Below are 23,478 nucleotides of genomic sequence, written 5' to 3' on the forward strand. Positions count from 1 at the left end.
CACACCTGTGTAACTTTCCCAGCTACAGACAGCATTGTGGCAGTGTTGCATTTTTGCTGTTCCTGTCACAGAAATAAAATGATCTTTCTGCTTTATCTTAATATATATTTTTGCAATTTGAATGGATTTTTGTCCTGCAAAGAGGATTAGTTTAGCTTCTAAACTACAACAGATTTCATTTTAAAACCTGTCTCCATTTCTGAAACTTTTGGTGTAATGTGTTGGCATGCTAAATATTTGATTTGCATTTATATATCTGGAAGGAGCAATAAACAGTTTTCTGTGCATATTACAGTATAATAATGTAGTATTTTGTAGTATAGTTGTCAAACAGCCTAAGTAGTAGTTTTTACAGTACAGTTTATAAATGTTAATATAAATCAATTACTTTATTTGCAAAAACCTGCATCTTTTTCTATAATGGGTCTGTAATCAAATTAGTTAAACAGTAAAGTCAATTTTTCATCATAGGCTGCCTAAAAAAGTTGTCTAAAACAAGCTATTATTGCAGGTCTTTCCAGAATCAGTTGATTGTTTTGCCATTATTTCTCTTAAACCAGTTTAAAAATTAAGCTGGTATGAATGTTAAAAAAGAAGTTGTTTGGTAGCTATTGTCTAATGGTTGGCTGTGAATCACAGCCATATTTGACTCAGTCATGGCATCAATACACACATCAAAGAGGAAATTACCTCTGCTTTCATCGATCTTTGAATCCAGTCAAGCGTCTGAAAACATGGAGCTTTCCTGAAACAGATAGAAATCAAACACTATACCATGAGTCAGGAAGGTGCACTTCAAATCAAGAGACGTTTATCTGGTATCACAGTCATATCAGTCACTCTTCCACAAGGAGATGAGCTGAGATATTTGAAGGAGCAAAACAACAAGCTGCCTTTGTGAAATTTAAGTCATTTATAGCTTGAGATTGGCATCATATCCAAAATACTACACACCTTACAAAAGTATCCAGGCTCTTTGAACTTTTTCACATTTAAACCCTTTTAAACCCACAAACTTGGATGTATTTTATTTGGATTTTATGTGACAGACCAACACAAAGATGTGCATGATTGTGAAATGGAAGAAAAATGAACAAAGTGTGGTGTGCATTGGCATTGAGGCCTTCGGTTACCCTGTAAAAAACATGTAATGCGACCAATTGCCTTAAAAAAAAGGACACCCTAATTACTAAACAGGGTCCTCTTGGATGTTTCCATCTCTGTAACAATCCATCTGCTCTGTGAAGGCCTCAGAGGTTCGTTAGAGAACATCAGTGAACAAAAAGCATAATGAAGAACACCACATTTTACAGGTGAGACATAAAGTTGTGCAGAAGTTTAAAATTGGTTGGGTTAAAAAAAAAAAAAAACTGTCCAATCTTTGGAAAAATTTGAAGAGCACATTTCAGTCTATGGAAAGACTATGATACAGATGAGACAATCAGTGAAACAGCAAAGATGCCAATGGTAGCTCTGGAGGAGCTGCAGGGATCCACAGCACAGTTGAGAAAATGTTGACAGGACAACTAATTATTCTGCACTCTACAAATCTGTCCTGTATAGATGAGTACCAAGAAGAATAACATTGTTGAAGGGAAGCTAGGAAGTCCACTGAAAATGAATGAAAAAGATGCCAAAAATCAGACATATTAGAGAACTATTGATCGATGTGATTTTAAAAGATTGCAAAAGATCTGCAACGCAGTTTTTGTAGAGAGGGTGTTTTGCAATTAATTACTAACAGCTTAAACGGGTCATGAATTTAAAATACATCAACAAACAAATACCTGAGTGAGACCTTTTGCTTTCTGCAGTGCCTGACTTACATGTGCTGATAGAAATAATATCAGTTATTGGTAGTTATTGGTAGTGAGGTCTATGGCTCAGAGAATCAATGTCATCTGCTAGCCATACGCTGGATGAAGGCTTTGATAACATTAAAATAGTAATCACTGATACAATTTAATTTTAAACTGAATTTAAAATGATGCAGAGGAAAGTTCTTACTACTACATTTACACTAGGAAACATTAAATAATTCTGACAAAGATCAAAGCATGACTGAATCAAAAGTCTCTGCCATGTTTTACCCCTATTGGTATTAAAAGAGTGACACATTTGACTAGCTGCGCTCTTCTGAAGTGGTTCAGGCTCACTTGGCTTCTATCTAAAGGGCCGTGCCTTGTCAACAGGTTGATTCAAGTGGTCCAGCTCATACACATCTGATACTCTGCACTCAGAGAGCTGGCTATCATCCTGGAGAACGTGTTTTTGTTGGCTCCCCACAAGGATAGAGAGGTGTGGGATCAAGAAACAGAAGTTAGGCATGACCCTCTCCTTTTATTCAGAGCTGCTGAAATTTTTGACCACACTTGGCAGAATAACGCCCTCAGAAAGATCCACAAACTCATACTCTCTTTGCAAAAAGCCTGGTTTAGTTTGGAATATATTGTGCTGTGCAAAAGGGTTCTTAGTCATTGTGTCATGTAGTAACCACAAGCTTCAATGTATTTCATTGGGATTTATCTGATAGACAAACACAAAACAAGTAGTACATGATTGTGAAATGGAAGGAACATGACCCATAGTTTTCAAATTTCTTTTCACAAATAAAAGTCTGAAAAGTTTGGACTGCATTTGTATTAAGCCCCCTTTACTCTGATTATCCCCCAATAAAATCTCCTGCAACCAATCATGTCAGCTTTATAGCACATAGTCCATGTGTGTGATTTGATCACAGTATACGTTGGTTAGTGAACCTTAGTGAACAAACAGCATTATGAAAACCAAGGAAAAAACTGAGCATTTTGGGCAACTTCCAAAATACTTTGTATAGTGGAAAACCAACACTGCACATCATCCTGAACACAGTCCCCATGAGGAAGCATGAGGATGGCAGCATCATGCTGTGGAAACTTGAGACAGGGGCAGATATTCCCCTTTCATCAGAACGACACTAAGCATTCTGCTGGAAGAGCTCCAACAGAATGGTTTAGAAGTTTCAAAGTTCAGACCTAAATCTGTGGTCGTCAGTGTTCACAGACATTCTCTATCCGATCTGGCTGAGCTTGAGCTATTTGGCCGAAAATTCTCTAGAAATGCAGAGATGGAAACTATGTACCTCAAAAGATGTACAACAAAAGGTGGTTCTACATAACTTTTACTCAGGGACTGCTAATTACAAACACATTCCACACTTTTCAGAATGTTCTTCATAAAAACCTTTGAAAACCATTTCTTCTTCTGCTTTCACTTCACAATTATGCACTACATGTCTACCACGTAAAATTCCATTAAAATACATAGAAGCTTGTGTTCGTAATGTGACACTGTAAATGAGGCAGTGTCTTTCAACATGGACTGGAACCTGGTGAAAATTGTGAGGCAAAGACAAAAAATACAGCCAAAGTTTTACAGGACTAGTTCATGAAGAGAAGATGTGACCTGATTTAAAACACAGGAATCTGGTAATCATTAAATGTATTTGGAAACCAACCATCTCTCTCAGATTCATGTCTCTTTCTTCAGGTTGGGTTTATAATTTGTTCTGCCGTTTTCTACAACAAATATTTTGAGCCCTAAGAGGTTAATGACATTATTGGGAGAATTTCCACTTGAAACAAAACGCTGGAGAAGCTAATTGTTGACGTGATAAATAAAGGAGATGGTATCATGAGGGTGCGCCAGCCTTATTTTCTGACCAATAAGCCATATAAACATCTAAATCCAAAAGAAAACATTTTTACTGAGTTGATCTGTGCCAACGTCTCTCCTTTGATTTCTGTAAAATCCTCATTTTTTTCCACCAAGGACCCACATCAGGAGGCCTATCAGCCCCCGGTGTTACTTCTGAATTGAGGCCTTGGTTGAGAAAGCATTCCTTGATGCATGGAGGGAGTCTCCCTGTAATCTGCAGGGCTGAAATGTAAACTGGCAATGAGAAGCAGCAGGACCAGCAGGCCCCCTGCTGTCAAATCCGCCCTGACCCCAAGCTGCTTAATTGTTTGCAAAGTCATGTGTGAATGTAGGCTGATCTGAAATACGGCTTTCTGTCATAGAAATTTACCACAAACATTAAAAACCTTACAGATAATTGCAGGTAATTCCTTACACATATAATAATAATGCTTATTATCCCTTGCAATCAAATTATAAAACACAATCATGTATTTGTGTTCTATTAATATATTTTGGTAACTTATATTTAGAACAAATCCAAGCCTATGTGAAATTTAATATAATATTTAACATAATGTTTAATGTTTTATTACAATTTACAGAAAATTCAAATCGTTTTTTCTCAGGTTTTATAGTCCATTTAGATTACCTGAATTTTTATGTATTTTTTAAAACAATATCCATATGCCTGAGTATATTAGAAAAACACAGGCTGTCATAGGGTCAGCTAATGTTTTCACATGACTGTAGATCTACTTTTCAAGGTGCTCCAAAATATAAAAAGGAAAAAAGAAAACCAGCATCTCACATGATGTTTGTAGCCTCAAGCAAAGTATAAAAGGCTAAGAAGTCAATTTCCTGTTATTATGCCTGTGTGTTCTTTTAAAATTAAATGAATCTGACTCAGATTATATTTCCCTCAGCATGCATCTTATTTTGCTTTGCAGTTACAAGGCAGTGGTTACTGAGAGTGGGTGAGGGCAGTTCTGTGCTGTATGTATGTATATGTGTGTGTGTGTGTTTGGAGAGACAAGATGAAGTATTGATTTGTGATGGATGGTGAGTGTTTCCTTTCCTTCCAATATGGTAAACAAATCCTCCCAGCATGCAAGATTACAAGATTAATACCCAGTTTTTTGTGAGACAGAATCGGGAAATTGAAGTCTCATCTTCCTTTAAAATGCTTAGATCAAATATTATGTCTAAACTAAATGTGTTGTGTTTATCCTTGATGTAGCTTTGGAGACACAAAGGTAAGGTACGTTTATTTATATAGCGCCTTTTAGCAATGAGACACTCCAAGCGCTGTAAATACAATTACAAAGCAAATAAACACAGATACAGACACAGAAAAACAAATCAAATGATAAAAATCAAACAGAGGTTATTTAAAAAAATTAAATTAAATAAAGAGAATAGAATGATGGACAAGAAAATGAAAGGAAAATTGGACTGAAAACACAACTAATCATGCCTAGATGGCACAGTCAAAGGCCACTCTAAACAAATACGTTTTTAATCCTGATTTAAAGCAACTTAGGGTTTCGGCGATTTTACAGTTTTCTGGGAGTTTATTCCAGATTAGTGGAGCATAAGAACTAAAAGCTGCTTGTCCATGTTTGGTTCTGGGTATGCAGAGTAGATTTGAGTCAGAAGACCTGAGAGTTCTGGGTGGTTGATACACTGACAACAAGTAAACAAAGTAAATGTTTAAGACAAACATGTGACTGTCACGTTGTGGTTTTGGGATGGACTGAAGCACAGGCAAGAGCTTGGCAGCAGCATCTTCATCATGATCTTAAGTTATATTCACAAGTCATGAAATAGCAAAACATAGCAGAACTCACAGCAGGTGCAAGGCATGAGTACAATCGAAACTTATGCGTTGTACTGTAGGAACGTAGCAAACACTGAGCAAAATCAGGTAATGTGATCAGAGGAACCAGCAAAGGACAAAGAAACAAAAACAACTAATATACTGAAGGAGAACAAAGGCAGGTAATCAAAGAAACTAAGAACAGGTGAGACAAGGAGGCAGGAAGGCAGATGGAGCAGGTGAACCTAATAGAACTAAATGAGGAAAAGGACTAAAGACAAGATAGTGAGTCGACCCTAAAAGAAACTAAAAACCAATACTGAAAGAACAAATTGTGAATGAGGAAGAGGAAGCGGGGACAATAATAAAAGTAAACAATAACAAAAGCTAACCTATAAAGAGGGACTGGAGAATTAAGATAAAGAGAACCAGACTGGGAGGACTAGGAAACAAAGACCGAATACAGTATAACTGAAAAGTAACTGAAAAAGAAACTAATAAGCAGAAGAGTGCAAGGGGGAAGAAACAAATACCTAACCACAAATAAAAAACATAGAGAAACCAGATGGAGAACTAATTAAAGAACCCAAGGAAAACAGAGCACAATAATAATAAAAATGGCAACAATGACAACAAAGAGAAAACCATACTAAGTCATAAGAACAACAACAGTAACTAAAGGAGCTATGAACGAGGGGGGAAGAAACAACCAAACACTCAAAATAACACAAAGCCACCACAGAGTCCAAAAGACGACAGATCCTGACAGTGACTTCTTAAAAAGATATTCTTCCCTCAGAAACCCAGAGATATTTCTGTCAATGCACTCTTCAATACAAATTAAATATATATTCAGCAGGTACAAAGCAGGCCCTAGACATAAGCAAGGCATAAGCTGTTGCACAAGGCCCCCCCGGGGGTACCAAAAGAGGGTTTTAAGTCACCCACGACATATATTTTAATCCTTAATTTATATGTTAATGAATCAAGAATGGACAATACTTTAATTTGCTCTGAATTTCAAACCTTTATCCATTATCTATACCTGCTTGTCCTTGCAAGGTTGCAAGGTTGAAATTCAATTTAATTCAAAAATACTTTGTTAATTAGGGTATATTAATTGTTGTTGAAATTCAAATAGAATGGAAATGTTATATACCACAGATGACTGGGAGCTCACACGAGTAAGTTAAAGGATAAAAATCGATTACTACAATTTATTTGCTAATATAAGAAGAGCTACACTGAGAAATCAACTGGTGACCTGAATCATTTGATTTCCCGCTTGTTTGCCCCTGATCCCTAAGGGTCAAATATGGTGGTGTACCATGATGGTGTGGGACTCTGTTGCTGCTTCAGGACCTGGGGCACTTGCCAAAATGAATGGAACCATGAATTCTACTTGCTACCAGAAAATCATGAAGGAGAATGTGTAGCTGTCAGTTTATCACCTTAGACTCAAGTGAAAGATCCAAAGCACACAAGCAAGGTCCACATCTGAATGGTAAAAAAACAAACAAACAAAAAAAAAACAAATCAAGAAAGAAAGAAAGATCCTTGAAATTATTTTCCTTAACATGCTTCTATTGGAACATTGGACATTGGACATCCTCAGACAGAGTTAAAAAATCAAGTGTTTTGGAGTGGCCTATTCAAAGTATGGATTTAAATTTGTTATTGCATGACCTTTTCAAACCCGGATCATGCTTAAAAAATTTCTAATGATAAATTTAGGGTGCAATTACTTTTTCACACAGGGTCGACTAGTTTTTTCTTTTCCCTTTAATACATTAAATCGTCAATTGGGTGATAGAGCAGCAACTTTATGAGTGGCTGTTGCCCAAACTCCCCTGGCCCATCCTTCCTGGCGCCACCGCCGTCCAGGTAGGCGAAATGATGAGAAGCTGCGTCAAGTCAAACACGGAAAATCACAGCGGAAGTAGCATGATGTTGCTTCAAAAATAAAATAAAAATGTTGGTGATTGCATCATTAAAATAAATATCTATGTAGTCGGTTTCTTGCCGAAAAATAAAGGATCCACTGTGATATCACATTTTTCTAAATGTTTAATGTCTAACAGTTAGACGTATGTTTGTCTGTAACGTGGTCGGAAGATGTTTTATTGTGATCATCGTTTAATCGGCGACTGGGTGAAATTCCCCTAACTTTACCAGCTGATAGAGAAGCAGGTCAGTCAAAACTATCGGTAACTACTGGCACTAGTTAGCGGTGGAAATCCCTCTAAGAAGTCGGAATACTTTTGCTCAGCTTAGGTGCGGGAAATACGCAGACAAATGTCGCTTGTTTTTCCGCCCTGACACTCGGAGCTGACCGGCGGAGTAAAACGTCTCAACCGTTAGGCAACGGTTTCCGCTCGTGCCGTGTTGTGATGGCTAGCCGTCGCTGCTAGCGCCGCAAGCTAAAACTATGGCTTGTGTTGCTGTTAGGATAATCAGCGAAGGCTGCTCTGCTTCGGCTGCTAGTTAGTAGCAGACAGCTCGCCATCTCTGTCGTTAAGCCTAGCTTTACTTGAAAAGCGTCGGATATCACAGTAAGGTGAGTGTTTACTGAGTGGTTCTGAAGCCTTAATGGTCCTGCTTAGCGGAATGCAGCGGCTCAGACTATTCCCTGGATTCAGAAACATTCCATTAAATATGATATGTTTTCAGAATGTCTACAGGAATCCCAGTTTTGGAAAGAGCCACTCAGTGTAGCGTTTGTGGACTGGACAAGTAACTCGAGTTGTCTTAGAGTGATGTCATTGCGTCTGTATTTACTGCCGTGGTACATATATTCATATTTTAACATTCCAAGTTGCTTCAATGCGCCAGTGAATACTTAGCCTCCCCCTTCAGCCGAGCTCCCCGGCACGCAGTGTTGGAGCTCTCTTCTTACAGACGAAGTGCTTCGAGCTGTTGGTTGTCCATAAACTTGTTTATAGTAATATGTGCAATGCCATTCTTGGTCCAAGCATCTTTGTATCCTGGAAGAATTTCATTTCTGTAATTTACTTTGTGGTAATTGTAGAAATAATCCAGATTGCTTCAAAATGCCTTGCCTCTGCAGCCTTACTTTTGATCTGCTGACCGTCTTTTATTTTTTTCTTTTGCAGGAAGATCATCAAATGGAAATGGAAATATGATATTTTTACCCAATGGATTACTCATCATGCCATTTGAATCTATGGAGTACTTTGCCTTTCTGTATCATGTTCACCATTAAATCAGACCCGGAGTTCTGCAGAAACATCATGTCCTTACATTTGGATTCATTCAGCAGTTTGTAAATATCACTCATTGCTGGATGTGCTGGATCTTAACCTTTTGTTTCCTCAACGTTTTTCTGGTGGAACATTAAGTATGTGTCTATCAAGGTTGGACATGCTCGGATACCTGTAAACATTAGCTTGATTTCTTGTTAAGGAAGCCCCAAATAAGGAAGTGCAGGGCTGGAGAATCTCACAAAAACTACCAGTTCTTAGAGAAACATGGCCTCGGTGTGGAAGAGACTGCAACGCGTGGGGAAGCATGCCTCCAAATTCCAGTTTGTGGCTTCATATCAGGAGCTGATGGTAGAATGCACAAAGAAATGGTGAGTGTTACTAGTGCTCTCATGAAAGCACCATAAAATCTATCTGCGTCTGTCTGTGAAGGAAAGCTGAGTTCCCTTCTGGTGACCATGAGACGCGGACACAAAGGCACAATTTTCTAGGAGTGCAGGCTTGTCTTTTGTTGGGAGGGGCCTGACTTTCTTGTAAAATAGCATTTTTTTCTCTTGATGACTTGTGTTGGAGTAATTTCTCGGTCTGTCTTGGCATGTGCCAGTATGAGGATCTCACAGCATGATGACATTGAAGACAAGTACCTTTGTTTCATTATATTTATTAAAATTCAAAAAAAGATATACAATGTGTTTTAACTGCTTTTATTTCAAACAGTAAAGCAGCAATTATTCCAGGTGCTGCTGAAACGTTTATTACAGTTATGATAATGCTATATGTAATAACAAATATTTGCAGAAATATAGAAGAAACAGCCTCTAGATTTCGTAGTTTTTCAGCGCTAATTGCTTGTATTATACTTTCTAACAGTTGTATAGCAAAATGATATAAGCTTGTTTTTGAGCTATTTAATTAGATAGCCAGCCTATAGCCTGCTGTTGAACAGACATGCTTATTAGCTAGTTTTAAAACAGAGTTGCCTCTATCAAAGTGATGGATGGTACTCCTTTACTGTCCTCAACATGTCTTTTTCTTTTGCCAATGGAAATATTCCCAAACAGGTGCAATTTCTTTCTTGACAGCAAGGAAAAATGTGGTCGCCTTCTATCAGCTAGTTGAGGTCAGTTAGGGCATCAGAGATGAACGATTTCCCTTCAGCAGATAGTTCAGAGTGCCCTCATGTTTGTGATATGCTCTTAAGTTGGGGTGCACCGATTGATCGGCCCCGATTTCCATAATCTTAGGAGATCGGTGATCGGCCGATCACCCAAAATTGGGGCAGATTTAGTTTCTTTTTAAATGATGAAAAATGAAAGGTTAAAGGAACTGCAGTGCTCTAAATGTTTCATTTATATTTGAGAACTCCGCCTCATGTGTAGTTAGAACAAGTTTGTAATATTTCATGGGCATTGTTCACTGTTTTTCAGTAAAATAAAATCGGAACATTGAAGGTGTATTGTGACCTTAGAACACGTGACAATGTCAAGTATAAAAAAATGTTGGTATTGGCCAAAATCGGAATCGGCAGGTCAGGCTTTTCAAAGATCGGTGATCGGCCAGAAAACTATCGGTGCACTCTTAAGCAAACCTCTGTTTCTCATGTTTTTAAGCATGTTGTTAGGAATCAGACCTGATGTCTAGTCTTGCTGAGCATTTATAGGACCATTACAATATTAACCATATTCTTCCATTCAAACACTGATTTTCAGGTTGTGTTTGAGGTGAAGTGTCTTATCAAAGGACACTTCGAAATGTTGTTAGGGTAGCTGAAATTAATCTGATTAGGTTGGTTGGTGATTACTCTTCCTTCTGAGCCACTTCCTGAGTAGATGATGTGTAGACACCATTTAGATTGAAAAATGGCTGACATCCAGTTTTACTGATGTTTAAATAATCAGAAAATGTAAAGGGAAAAATATGTTTTGCTGTTTGAATATCTACTACTTAGCTATTCAGTCGTAATTATTTCGATTAGAAACGTAATAAGTGAAAGTCTCTCCATAGAGGCAGACAAGCAGCTGGGTGTGTGTTCAGAGGTAGAGATAGAGAGGATAGATAGGAAGTTGTGTGTTGCTCTTCTGCCTCCAGCCCTGTGTCCTGCAGTGAGGGAGAAGCCAAGGCTTGTGAAGAAAGATGTAGCCTGCAGACATGGATTCTCTAGTAACTCGCTGTAGGCGTGACTATCTCAGCTCAACAGAGCTTCGACCTGGGACAGATGTTAACGTGTTCGAGAATGGAATGAGAAAAATGTACAATTCTAACCAGAGTAAAGGGGGGGTGGCCCCAGTGCGTAATCAGTACTACATGTAGTTGTTAGATTTCAGTGTTGTTTTGATTGGAAGCATGGGGAATGTCTGTACACAGTCGAAACGTTTTCTAAGTGTGACGTTGGAGTATGATGATTTAATGTAGGATAACGTGCAGGTGTTCTTCAGTATGCTTTGAAATGTATTTGAGGAAAAGTTCTTAAGTTAGAGTTGGTGGAAAGTTTAATCCTTTCCGAGATTCCATGAGAACCGTGTGTTGCTGTTGCTGTGGTGGAAATGTTCCATCTGCATAGACTGGGGACTGTCCTCAGAGCTTAAGTTGCTCCCAAATCCTGAAAAATACCACAGTTGCTTCATTTCTTGAAACACAAACCTGAAAAAAATGTTAATTTTGTTTGGCTTTTGTTTGCTACCGATGTATGAAAGTGTGGTTGCTTCTTAACTACACACAGTAAAAACACTGATTGTGTTAAAGTGCTAAGAATTTCAGCAACACCTGATATAATCAGTAAAAAAGAAGTTCAAGCATGTGGGCGTGAATTGGGATGCCTCAGGTGAACAGCCACTTGACACCCTGTGACATATGAGTTTAGTTTGTGCTTGCATGAATAGATCCATTCAGCTGGACTAAATCATTAAGTCCTTGAGTTTTTATAGATATTTAAAGTTAACACCTGCTTGAGCGAAGTTGATGGTATTCAGTTTGGTAGCAAAGCAGAATTAGAAGTTGGGTTCATCTAGAATATTAATTGCAGGGATAATTGCGTTGAAAGGGTCAGATCACAGCAGAAGCCTGTTTTGTTGCCAATTATCTGTTTCCCTTCATTAACAGTATGTCATTTATTGATCACTGTTTATGAGGAATAAACTGTGACTTATTCAGCTTGGCTAATAATTCATTTCACCGTAACTGTCCAATAATTTATGTGGAAACTATGCTCTAAATGATCTTTTTTTTCTGGTGTCAGTTCTTCTGTTTTGCTTCATCTTGCTAATGAAATAACACTGTTAGTGGGAGGATTTCTGCCATATTTATTTTTAAAGTAGCTTGTGGTCTTTATCTGTTCTCCGTACCCTGCTTTAGTCTACTGATCTGTAGAGCAAAGGAAATTGTCCCCTTAACACACTACGTCTTTCTACAAAATCAGTTGTAGCCAATAATGAATTCAGTGTTTTTTGTTTGTCTCTGAAATTAAGTGCCATTTTCTTGTTTAACCCTTTGGCTGTAAGAACTTAGTTTATAACATGTTAGAAAAAGAAAATAAAGAAGCAGAGTATTAGAATAAAGGGTGACAAATCACATTCTTTTGGAAGAAAATTTGTACCAAACAGCTTTGCGTGCACTTATATACACTATATTGCCAAAAGTCATCCCCATCCAGATAATTGAAATCAGGTGTTCCAATCACTTCTGTGACTACAGGTGCATAAAATCCAGCATCTAGGCATGCAGACTGTTTCTACAAACATTTGTAACAGAATGGGTCGCTCCCAGGAGCTGAATGAATTCCAGCGTGGTACTGTGATAGGATGCCACCTGTGCAACAGGTTCAGTTGGGACATTTCTTCGCTGCTAAATATTCCATCATTAACTGTCAGTGGTATTATAAGAAAGTGGAAGCGATTGGGAACGATAGTAACTCAGGCACTTTGTGGTAGGCCACATACACTAACGGTGCGGGGGGAAGCGGATGCTGATGCGCATAGTGCGCAGAGGTCACCGACTTTTTGCAGAGTTAATTGTTACCGACCTCCAAACTTCATGGCCTTCGTAGCCTCAGATTAGCTCAAGAACCATGGTTAGAGAACTTAATGGAATGGGTTTCCATGGCCGAGAAGCTGCATCCAAGCCTAACATCATCAACTGCACTGCAAAGAGTCGGATGTAGTGATGTAAAACGCGCCGTCACTGGACTCTACAGCAGTGGAGGATAGTTCTCTGGAGTGACAAATCGCGCTTCTCCTTCTGGCAATCTGATGGACAAGTCTGGGTTCGGCGGTTGCCATGAGAACAGTACTTACCTGACTGTATAGTACCAAGTGTAAAGTTTGGTGGATGTGGGATGGTTTTCAGGACTTGGGCTTGGCCCCTTAGTTCCAATGAAAGAAACTCTGAATGGTTCAGCAGACCAAGAGATTTTGGAAAATTCCCTGGTCCCAACTTTGTGGGAACAATTTGGAGATGGTCCCTTCCTCTTCCAACTGTTCACCAGTGCACAGAGCAAGGTCCAGAAAGACTTGGATGAGAGAGTTTGGTCTGGATGAGCTCGACTGGCCTGCACAGAGCTCTGACCTTAACGTTGTTAATGTCGTTTCAGGTGAGTAACTAAGTTTAGTGTAGAGAGAGCTACGTACCTTAGTTCTGTTGAAAAATGCTGACGTAAACCTTTGGTTTGGTCCTCGTTTCGTTTGCCATCATCACTGTTGCTGAATGAGAAACAGTCATGTTCCCAAGTAGCAGACTTTACTGATGGCTATGTAGCTCTTTGCTTTGTTTTGCTGCTTCTTTTTAAAGGCACACTTAGTCTTGCACATACACACTGTGTGTGTGTGTATGTGTGTGTGTGTGTGTGTGTGTTTGTGTTTGTGTGTGTGTGTGTGTGTGTTGAGGTTTAAAACAAGTTGTATTAGTTGGGTACTGGTTACCCAAGGGGGCTGTACCAGAAAGCTTTTGTTATGAATTACAAAGTAATTATACAGTACATTTGTCAAATCTTTTGGTTATTCATTCTTTATTCTGTAAGATGTTTAATTTTCCCACATTTTAGGGTTTATTTCCACTCCTAAATAAAACTCTGAGAATGAAATCGCTTAGAATTTGTACATTTGTTTTTCAAGTTCAACTTTTTGTCATCCTTGCGTATAACTGATGCTGGTGATCACTGACATCATTTTCTACAGTAGTTCAGCGGTTTATGGTTTTACTGTGATTGATTTAGTCTCTTCCTGATCGCATATAAGTATGTTGTGAGGGAAGATCATGCACTTCGAGAATTAGTAGGCAGAACCTCGGCAATTTCTTTTGGCAGAATTGAATAATCAAAACATTTTTTAATAACATGAATGTCAGTTTTGCTGTTGGTACAAGACTTCCAACATACAGTATCTGCTGAGTGAGCAGTTTCATTTATGTTACATAACCTGTAATATGTCTTTAGACAGTTATATATATTTAAGCAAACAACATACTATTTAATGTTTGAATTAAAAAGATAGATTCGGAGGATTGCTTTATGCACTGTTTAACTTTGATTTGATGCAACTAAGACAACCAAGTATTTCAGATTAAATAGCAAATATCATGCAACAGGAAGGCCTGTCACCCCCAGGCTGTCCTTTTAGAAAGAATGTTTTTTAATCAGACTTTTTAAAAACAAGATGTGAAGATGGGGGTGCGTGTTGCTGGCTTACAAGCATGACAAAGTCACCCAAGTCATAGGTGTCTGTTAGTGTTTACAGTGTCTACATTGTTTCAGTATCTACACACAGAAGATTTTAGCTGAGAACAAACATATTCTCAGCAGGTCCAAGTTCAGTGGATTGGCTGTGTCTAAAAAAGGCACAGAAAACTATTATAACATACTGTGTAGCATTTAACCTAAAGCTCTACATTTAAGTATAAGTGATATGTTCTCTGAATATATTCCCTTAATCATGTCATGATGACAAAGAAGTTCTCATTAGCTTGATTACAAGTGCCCAGCATGTAAGAATTAAGACGCTCTTAATGTGCAGTATTATATTTTTTATTGGAGGGTCTTTATTCTGCAACAGTCTAAAGTTGTGCATTAACTTTCTTTTACCCATTAGTTGGCCAAAACACTGAATACCTACCTGCTTCTTTTTCCCACTGTGGCAAAACCTGAATGTTGGCATAAAAATAAATTCTCAAATTGCTGGAACGCATAATGTTTCATTGGAGGTGACAAGCGAATGTCAGGCTTTAACATGCTAAGTTCTGCTGAGCATGTGTTCATCTTGGCAAGCATTCATAGGGTTTCTACCAGATGAAGCTCTTCCTGCCAAATGCTTGACGTGGCTCTTCATTTTACTCAAGTCTAACAGCCTCGACAGATTCCTCAGTACAATTTTGGCACCAAAAAATGGTTACCTTGCCAGGTGACAGTACAGTGCTGTGGTTTTAGTGAGGAATTTTGGATGAAACCGTAGTGTTTGGATTTGAGTCCTCTGAGTCACTGAAGCAACGTAAACAGGCAGCAACTAATCGGGATGCTTCCAGTGGGCTGTTTGCAAGCTGGTTACAGGGTGAAGAGTCGTTCAACGTGGAGAGTTGGCAAGTAATCCCAAACAGACCACTGGAGGCTGTTCAGTAGAAGTGAGCTATTTTACTTTGCAGATTATCTTATCAATTGCCATTACTTTCTGAATTTCATTGTTCTTTTGATTTTCCTAATTTGTATTTTCTAATTTTTATATTATTTCATTTATTTTAGTACAAAGTGCTGGTTTTTACTGTCACCTCCCACTTTACAAATCTTGGACTCTGTGGCCATCTGACTTCATAGCCCAGAGGAGCATTCGTTCTCAGCCTTCGTATGCCTCTTAGCCTCACAGCTAGATGGCAGTGCATTCAAGAATGGGTCACTCTGAGGAGATCCGTGAATCCCAGTGTGGTACCGTGATAGGATGCCTCCTGCGCAATAAATCCAATTGTCAAATTTCTTTTCTATGAAACTATCCACTGTAAACTGTTAGTGGTATTTTAACAAAGCTTTAAAGAAGTAGAGCAAAAAGTCAGAGGCCTTGTAAAATCACAGATCAGGCATCAGTGGAGGCTGAGGATGCCAACTTTCTGTAGAGCACATAGCTACAAACCTGCAAGATTCACTTGGCCTTCACATTAGATCTAGAATCTTGTGTAGAGAGCTTTGTGGCTGAGCAGAAACATTGAAGGCCTTTATTACCAAGTGCGGCGCAAAGCGTCAGATGTATTAGCATACAGCAGTGGAGACATGTTCTCCGTAATAATGAATCATAACAGTCTGTCTAACAATCCAATCTGGGTTTGGGAGTTACCAGGACAATAACACTTTCCTGTCTGCATTGTGTCAAGTGTCAGGGTTTATGCAGAGAGGGTTATGACGTGGGCCTGTTTTTTCAGGAGTTGGCCCAAACAGTTCCAGAGATAGGAACGCTTTATACTTCAGCATACTAATGTACTTTTGGAGAATTTCATATTCCCAACTTTGCAGGAACAGCTTGTGGATGCGCCCTACCTTTTCTAACATGACTACACCAGTGCACAAAGCAAAGTCCATAAAGATATGACTGAGCAAGTATGGCCTGGTAGAGCTTCACTGATATGCACAGAGTCCTGACCTCAACCTGATAGAACCACTGTGGGAATGAAGTAAAGCAGAGACTGCACCCTAGGCTTTATTGTCCAACATCAGTATCTGACCTCACAAATGTGTGTTTGAAAGAATGGTCAAAAATTTCCATAAACCAGTTAGAGCTGCAATGGGCAAGGCAACATTATATTGAACTCTGGGGATTAGGAATGGGATGTCTTTTATGTTTATATGTGTGTGAAGGCAGACGATCAAATACTCTTGTTTTTTTTTTTTTATATGAGACCTGAATCCATCATAATATTGTTCATGGTTATTTAAAGACAAAGTTAGTATCATCCGCTTCTTCAGGAAAAAATAAGTAGGACTACGCTGCATACTAACGACCACAATATAGATAGTACAAGTTTGAATAAAAGGGTATTACAGCGTCATTGACACATTGACTCTAGCTGTTGATGTCCCTTCAGTCTTTACTGGTCAACTATACCACTGTATTACTAATGATTTGCTTGTCCTTTTACTAGTGATCTTTGTGTTGCTAGCTGTTCCTTGGGAATAGTACATTGTTGGATGGAGATTGGTACAGTTGTATAAAAAAAAATAGAATCAGCTTTCTGACGAGGCTTGTTTGTCAGATTAAAAGAACCTTTTGGAAATAACTACCTTTAAGCTGGTATCAAACATACTTTCATTACGCCCTAATTTCTGTGTTAAAAACGTTTTTTTATTGGTCTGATGTAATCTAATCTTAAATGTCATGTTTACATTGGGTTTAAGTGGAAAATCATCATTAACAAAAATATGCTTGAAAACATTATTCTGTGTAATTAATCTATATAATGTCTTTCCCTTAGTGAATCGAGTTGCTGACATAAATAAACTTTTCAATAGTATTCTAACTAATTGAATATAACTGTGTATATTATTTCAACACAGTGCAATCTTGAGAAAATGAAAACGATAAAAGTGTAATTAGCCTTTTTGTTTGAAATGCCCTGCTCCAGTAGAGCCCCAGCATGTACAACAAATAGTGTCAACCCAAATAATGTACAGATGGTTATTATTTTGAAGAATCTCTGTTCACAGTGAGTCATGTAACGCATCTTTAATAAGAATTTAGAAGGTCTACAATGCCTCTGCAACGGTGTCTAACCCCCGGAAAAAAACAAATGAAGGCTACGGAGAAGGGTCCATTTTAACATTTTCCTTGGAGGAAAAAAGGTCTGCTTTAAGTACATGGGAGTCAATGAATATGCCCAGCCTGTGAATGCTCAAACATGCGGGCTCCAGTATTTGTGTTCCCTGGTGTCTTTGTTGTCATTACATCAGCAAACATTGCATGCATGTGTAATAGTGAATGTAATGTGTATGTCTTGTCTTTCTGCAACTTATCACAACAGTGAAAATTCATCTTTTCTGTGTTGTCCTTATAACCCCACACAGTCTCCTGATTCCTGAATCCCAGTGGAAGACCTGCTGTAGCCTCTTACTTCCCATGTCACGTGTTTCTTTAAGACCCACAAGAAGATAGCAAACACACATCCTTCTCTTACGCGTCTGAGGTGATTTCTTATAGGGAGAAGACATAAAATCGGCAAGTGATCTTGTATTTAAAGAGGTTAAGAATTTCATTTAGACTTGAAACTTCCAATCATTTTAAATATAATGTAGTTTAAAAAATGGACTTCACCTCTGTTATCACTAAATACACTCTTTGTTTTGTGTTTTGCTCTCAATGTGGCCTGACTTTTATGGCAGAAATGTGGTTTGATACGAGACCAAACATGATGCACTGATGAGGTCCAAAATACATCAAAAGTCTTCAACAGCTTAAAGGGAGGAATTGTTTGATTGCATTAGTAATCAAACAAAATCTAAATTAGTAGTCAAACAAAATCTAAATTTAAAACATCCAAATTTTTAACCCTCCTATTACCTTTGGTGTCAATTTGACCCCAATGTTTATCGTCTCTAAACAAATATATATAATTTTTATATTTAGTGATTTAATGGTTACATATGGGTAAACATAAATAAACACAACACAGACACTACACATGATGTAAGCACCGGTGCTCTTTAGGGTCAATTTGACCCCAGACTGTTTTTGGCTGTAGAAAATGTATAAGAAATATCAATGTTTTACACACACATGTTTTGGATGATATTGATGTCTCTGTAACATGAAATTTTCTAATCTTCAGATAACCTGAGGGCCCTACGTACCCATAAAAGCTTGCAAAGCCACCTTTTAAACCATTCCTTTTGGTTTTCTTCCTTTCTGCTCTCTGCTCAGCTGAAAATGACTTCTAAGAAAATGTTTTCTGTAAATGAGGTGTTTTCGAACTCTTTGACCATAACGGGTGACATAGAGGGAAACGTGTCCGAAACGGAGCATAATACTGAGGAGGACTCTAATAATGAGGCATCCTCCTCTGATGAGAAGGACACCCTCAGTGTTGACCTTCCTGTTGTCTCTCAACTTCCAGCAAACACTCTACTTTCCAAAAATGGAAAGTTATTGTTGTCTGTCTCCCCACTTCCACAACAAGGTATACTTAATGCTGCTAATATCTTTAAAATGGTTCCAGGCCCCACTAGATACACAGTCAGCTATGTCCAAGACATAAAATTCAGCATCTGAGCTGTTAATAACACCATCAATTAAAATGGATATACTTGGGATGACAAATTTCGAGGGTAGGCATGTGTATGCAGAAAGAAGTGGATTGAACTCACAAGCTTACATTGGGTCACTCATTTTGGCAGGAGTGTACAGGTCAAAAGGTAAAGCAACAGCAAGTCTTTGGACTGCTGACACTGGAAGGACATTACAATACAACAGTTTTCTTGCTTGTCATATACTTTGAGGTCGGAGAAACAAGGCAAGGCCGACAAGAGCGTGAGAAGCTAGCAGCAATTGTTTGTTTTTCCTGGCATCAAACTGACACCGAATATAAAATGCGTTGCTGTTCTTGATAACTTCAAATGAAAAGCTTTTTCTGTTAACTGGAGGGTTAGGGGAAGTTCCTGGGTCATGTTTAACTGTTTGTAAAAGAGTCCAGGTGTCAGAAACAACAGATGTGTGTGCAGCCCAACAAAGTGACATTACTTGTTAACTCCTAGTCAACAAGCAACTCGACAAACATTTGTTCCACCAACTACTAAATGTTGTATTTCTAGAACTATGCGTGTCTTAAGAAGGTATTACAGACTGATGAAGGGTGATTTTTCAAAAACAACTTAACTTGGTTGCTTTTATCGTAAATCACAACTTCATCCTGTAACACATTTGTTTAAAATAGATAAAATATGAATTATCCCCGAAATTAAAACAAGTCATGATTTTGTGACATGATCTAATTGGTTTTCTTTAAACAAAAATACACAAAAATATTTATATTTTAACATTTCTTCATTATTTGGATTTTATGTAAAAAAAAAAAAAACTAAGTAGAAACGTAGATTAAAAACCTGCTTCATCTAGTAGCTGCCAAGTGCTTCCTGTGTATACAGGTCCTTCTCAAAATATTAGCATATTGTGATAAAGTTCATTATTTTCCATAATGTAATGATGAAAATTTAACATTCATATATTTTAGATTCATTGCACACTAACTGAAATATTTCAGGTCTTTTATTGTCTTAATACGGATGATTTTGGCATACAGCTCATGAAAACCCCAAATTCCTATCTCACAAAATTAGCATATTTCATCCGACCAATAAAATAAAAGTGTTTTTAATACAAAAAACGTCAACCTTCAAATAATCATGTACAGTTATGCACTCAATACTTGGTCGGGAATCCTTTTGCAGAAATGACTGCTTCAATGCGGCGTGGCATGGAGGCAATCAGCCTGTGGCACTGCTGAGGTCTTATGGAGGCCCAGGATGCTTCGATAGCGGCCTTTAGCTCATCCAGAGTGTTGGGTCTTGAGTCTCTCAACGTTCTCTTCACAATATCCCACAGATTCTCTATGGGGTTCAGGTCAGGAGAGTTGGCAGGCCAATTGAGCAGTGATACCATGGTCAGTAAACCATTTACCAGTGGTTTTGGCACTGTGAGCAGGTGCCAGGTCGTGCTGAAAAATGAAATCTTCATCTCCATAAAGCTTTTCAGCAGATGGAAGCATGAAGTGCTCCAAAATCTGCTGATAGCTAGCTGCATTGACCCTGCCCTTGATAAAACACAGTGGACCAACACCAGCAGCTGACACGGCACCCCAGACCATCACTGACTGTGGGTACTTGACACTGGACTTCTGGCATTTTGGCATTTCCTTCTCCCCAGTCTTCCTCCAGACTGTGGCACCTTGATTTCCGAATGACATGCAGAATTTGCTTTCATCCGAAAAAAGTACTTTGGACCACTGAGCAACAGTCCAGTGCTGCTTCTCTGTAGCCCAGGTCAGGCGCTTCTGCCGCTGTTTCTGGTTCAAAAGTGGCTTGACCTGGAGAATGCGGCACCTGTAGCCCATTTCCTGCACACGCCTGTGCACGGTGGCTCTGGATGTTTCTACTCCAGACTCAGTCCACTGCTTCCGCAGGTCCCCCAAGGTCTGGAATTGGCCCTTCTCCACAATCTTCCTCAGGGTCCGGTCACCTCTTCTCGTTGTGCAGCGTTTTCTGCCACACTTTTTCCTTCCCACAGACTTCCCACTGAGGTGCCTTGATACAGCACTCTGGGAACAGCATATTCGTTCAGAAATTTCTTTCTGTGTCTTACCCTCTTGCTTGAGGGTGTCAATAGTGACCTTCTGGACAGCAGTCAGGTCGGCAGTCTTACCCATGATTGGGGTTTTGAGTGATGAACCAGGCTGGGAGTTTTAAAGGCCTCAGGAATCTTTTGCAGGTGTTTAGAGTTAACTCGTTGATTCAGATGATTAGGTTCATAGCTCGTTTAGAGACCCTTTAAATGATATGCTAATTTTGTGAGATAGGAATTTTGGGTTTTCATGAGCTGTATGCCAAAATCATCCGTATTAAGACAATAAAAGACCTGAAATATTTCAGTTAATGTGCAATGAATCTAAAATATATGAATGTTAAATTTTCTTCATTACATTATGGAAAATGATGAACTTTATCACAATATGCTAATATTTTGAGAAGGACCTGTAATATTATTCCTCTTTTCTGTTCTGCTCCTTTCTTGTCATATCACTGGGGGAAGCTGATATTAGCTGGTTGGTGATAGGGCTGGAGCTATTAAATATTGTATTAGTAATCGAGTAATCTACTGAATAATTCTTCAAATAATCAGATAATTGCGTGCATTCTTCAACAGATGTCCATCCCCATCCCCCTCTTTCTCCATCAGAACTGCCTGCTCACATGTACCTTAGTGTATACATGAAGTATTGTGTTCTATAATACTGAATAATAATAGTTTGCAACAAATTATATTTACTATATAATGGTAGTTTAAACAGGTCAATCTTGAAAATGAGACCTCACACCTCCGTTATGAATGAATGAGTGTACACTCACCAGCCGCTTTATTAGGTACACCTGTCCAACTGCTCGTTAACGCACATTTCTAATCAGCCAATCACATGGCAGCAACTCAATGCATTTAGGCATATAGACATGGTCAAGACAATCTGCTGCAGTTCAAACTGAGCATCAAAATGGGGAAGAAAGGTGATTTAAGTGACTTTGAATGTGGCATCGTTGTTGGTGCCAGACGGGCTGGTCTGAATATTTCAGAAACTGCTGATCTGCTGGGATTTTCATGCACTACCATCTCTAGGGTTTACAGAGAATGGTCTGAAAAAGAGAAAATATCCAGTGAGCGGCAGTTCTGTGGGCACAAATGCCTTGTTGATGCCAGAGGTCAAAGGAGAATGGCCAGACTGGTTCGAGCTGATAGAAAGGCAACAGTAACTCAACTAACCACTCGTTACAACCAAGGCATTCAGAAGAGCATCTCTGAATGCACAACACGTTGAACCTTGAGGCGGATAGGCTACAGCAGCAGAAGACCACACCAGGTGCCACTCCTTTCAGCTAAGAACAGGAAACTGAGGCTCCAGGGTAATGCGCCATGTCATAAAGCACGAATCATCTTAGACTGGTTTCTTGAACATGACAATGAGTTCACTGTACTCAAATGGCCTCCACAGTCACCAGATCTCAATTCAATAGAGCACCTTTGGGATGTGGTGGAACGGGAGATTCATATCATAGATGTGCAGCCGACAAATCTGCAGCATCTGTGTGATGCTACCATGTGAATATGGACCAAACTCTGAGGAATGTTTCCAGTACCTTGATGAATCTATGCCACGAAGGATTAAGGCAGTTCTGAAGGCAAAAGGGGGTCCAACCCAGTACTAGCAAGGTGTACCTAATAAAGTGGCCAGTGAGTGTAGAAACTATAGAAATAAATAACTAATTGTTTGTCCTATGTGCAGCACTGTGCTTGATGATTATACTGCTTTAAAAAAATAAATAAAATACTGCACTTTGTGAGCAAAGCAGAAGTGGAGTGCAGCAGCAGCTTGGTGGAGCTTGTGATCAGATCACATTTGAAATTTGTTGAACTTTGACCGTGTTGCACATTCATGCAGCCAACAGAGTCAAGATATATAGCAAACACTCCAAACTGAGCAGAAAGCCATTTAATGTGGAAACCTTCACAAGCTCCACACTGTTCTCTGAATCATCTCATTATCATTTTCTCTTGGTTTGTTTTCTTCCCTTAGGTCTCACTAAACCAGATTTAGTGTTATTGTTGGTTTTAGCACAAGGAAACTGGCTATTTTCTCAGGTAGCCAGCCTGCCATTGGCTGCTTTACAGGCTGATTGTAATTTCAAAGGAACATTACTTTGGAGCTACAGTAGTAACTCTGACAGGATTAGCGTTGTTTTTCATGATCGGAAATATATACAAAGTGTAGAAGCCTTGTTTTAAAGATATTTTTTCATTACTAGTGGCCTTTATTTTAATTTCTTTGACAGTAGGCAGACAGGAAAGAGGGGTAGAGAGAGGGGGAGACATTTGACAAATGTCGCCGGGTCCGGGACTCGAACCCGGGACCGCCGCTTTGAGGACTGTAGCCTCTGTACATGGTCCCGCGCTTAACCCCTACACCATAAGCGCTACGCCCTAGAAGCCATGTTTTAGCCAGCTGACTGGCAGTGTACAGAGACGAGTGGGGGATGGGGTGCGCTGT

General features: G+C 38.9%; 1 protein-coding gene across 8 annotated transcripts in view; it reads left to right on the plus strand.

Annotated features, from left to right (window-relative positions):
* The first annotated feature begins 7,571 nt into the window (after positions 1-7,571).
* Positions 7,572-23,478, plus strand: part of ehbp1 (EH domain binding protein 1) — a 175,073-nt gene continuing 159,166 nt past the window's right edge. For 7 of the 8 annotated variants that reach the window (XM_047350683.1, XM_047350687.1, XM_047350686.1 and 4 more), the window contains exons 1-2: positions 7,691-8,051; positions 8,608-9,086. In XM_047350683.1, the coding sequence (XP_047206639.1) occupies positions 8,983-9,086 (104 nt within the window). In that variant the 5' untranslated portion in view covers positions 7,691-8,051; positions 8,608-8,982. The other variant, XM_047350685.1, reaches the window with a different exon arrangement.

The sequence above is a fragment of the Girardinichthys multiradiatus genome, chromosome 22 (genome assembly GCF_021462225.1).
Source record: "Girardinichthys multiradiatus isolate DD_20200921_A chromosome 22, DD_fGirMul_XY1, whole genome shotgun sequence".
Lineage (NCBI taxonomy): Eukaryota > Metazoa > Chordata > Actinopteri > Cyprinodontiformes > Goodeidae > Girardinichthys > Girardinichthys multiradiatus.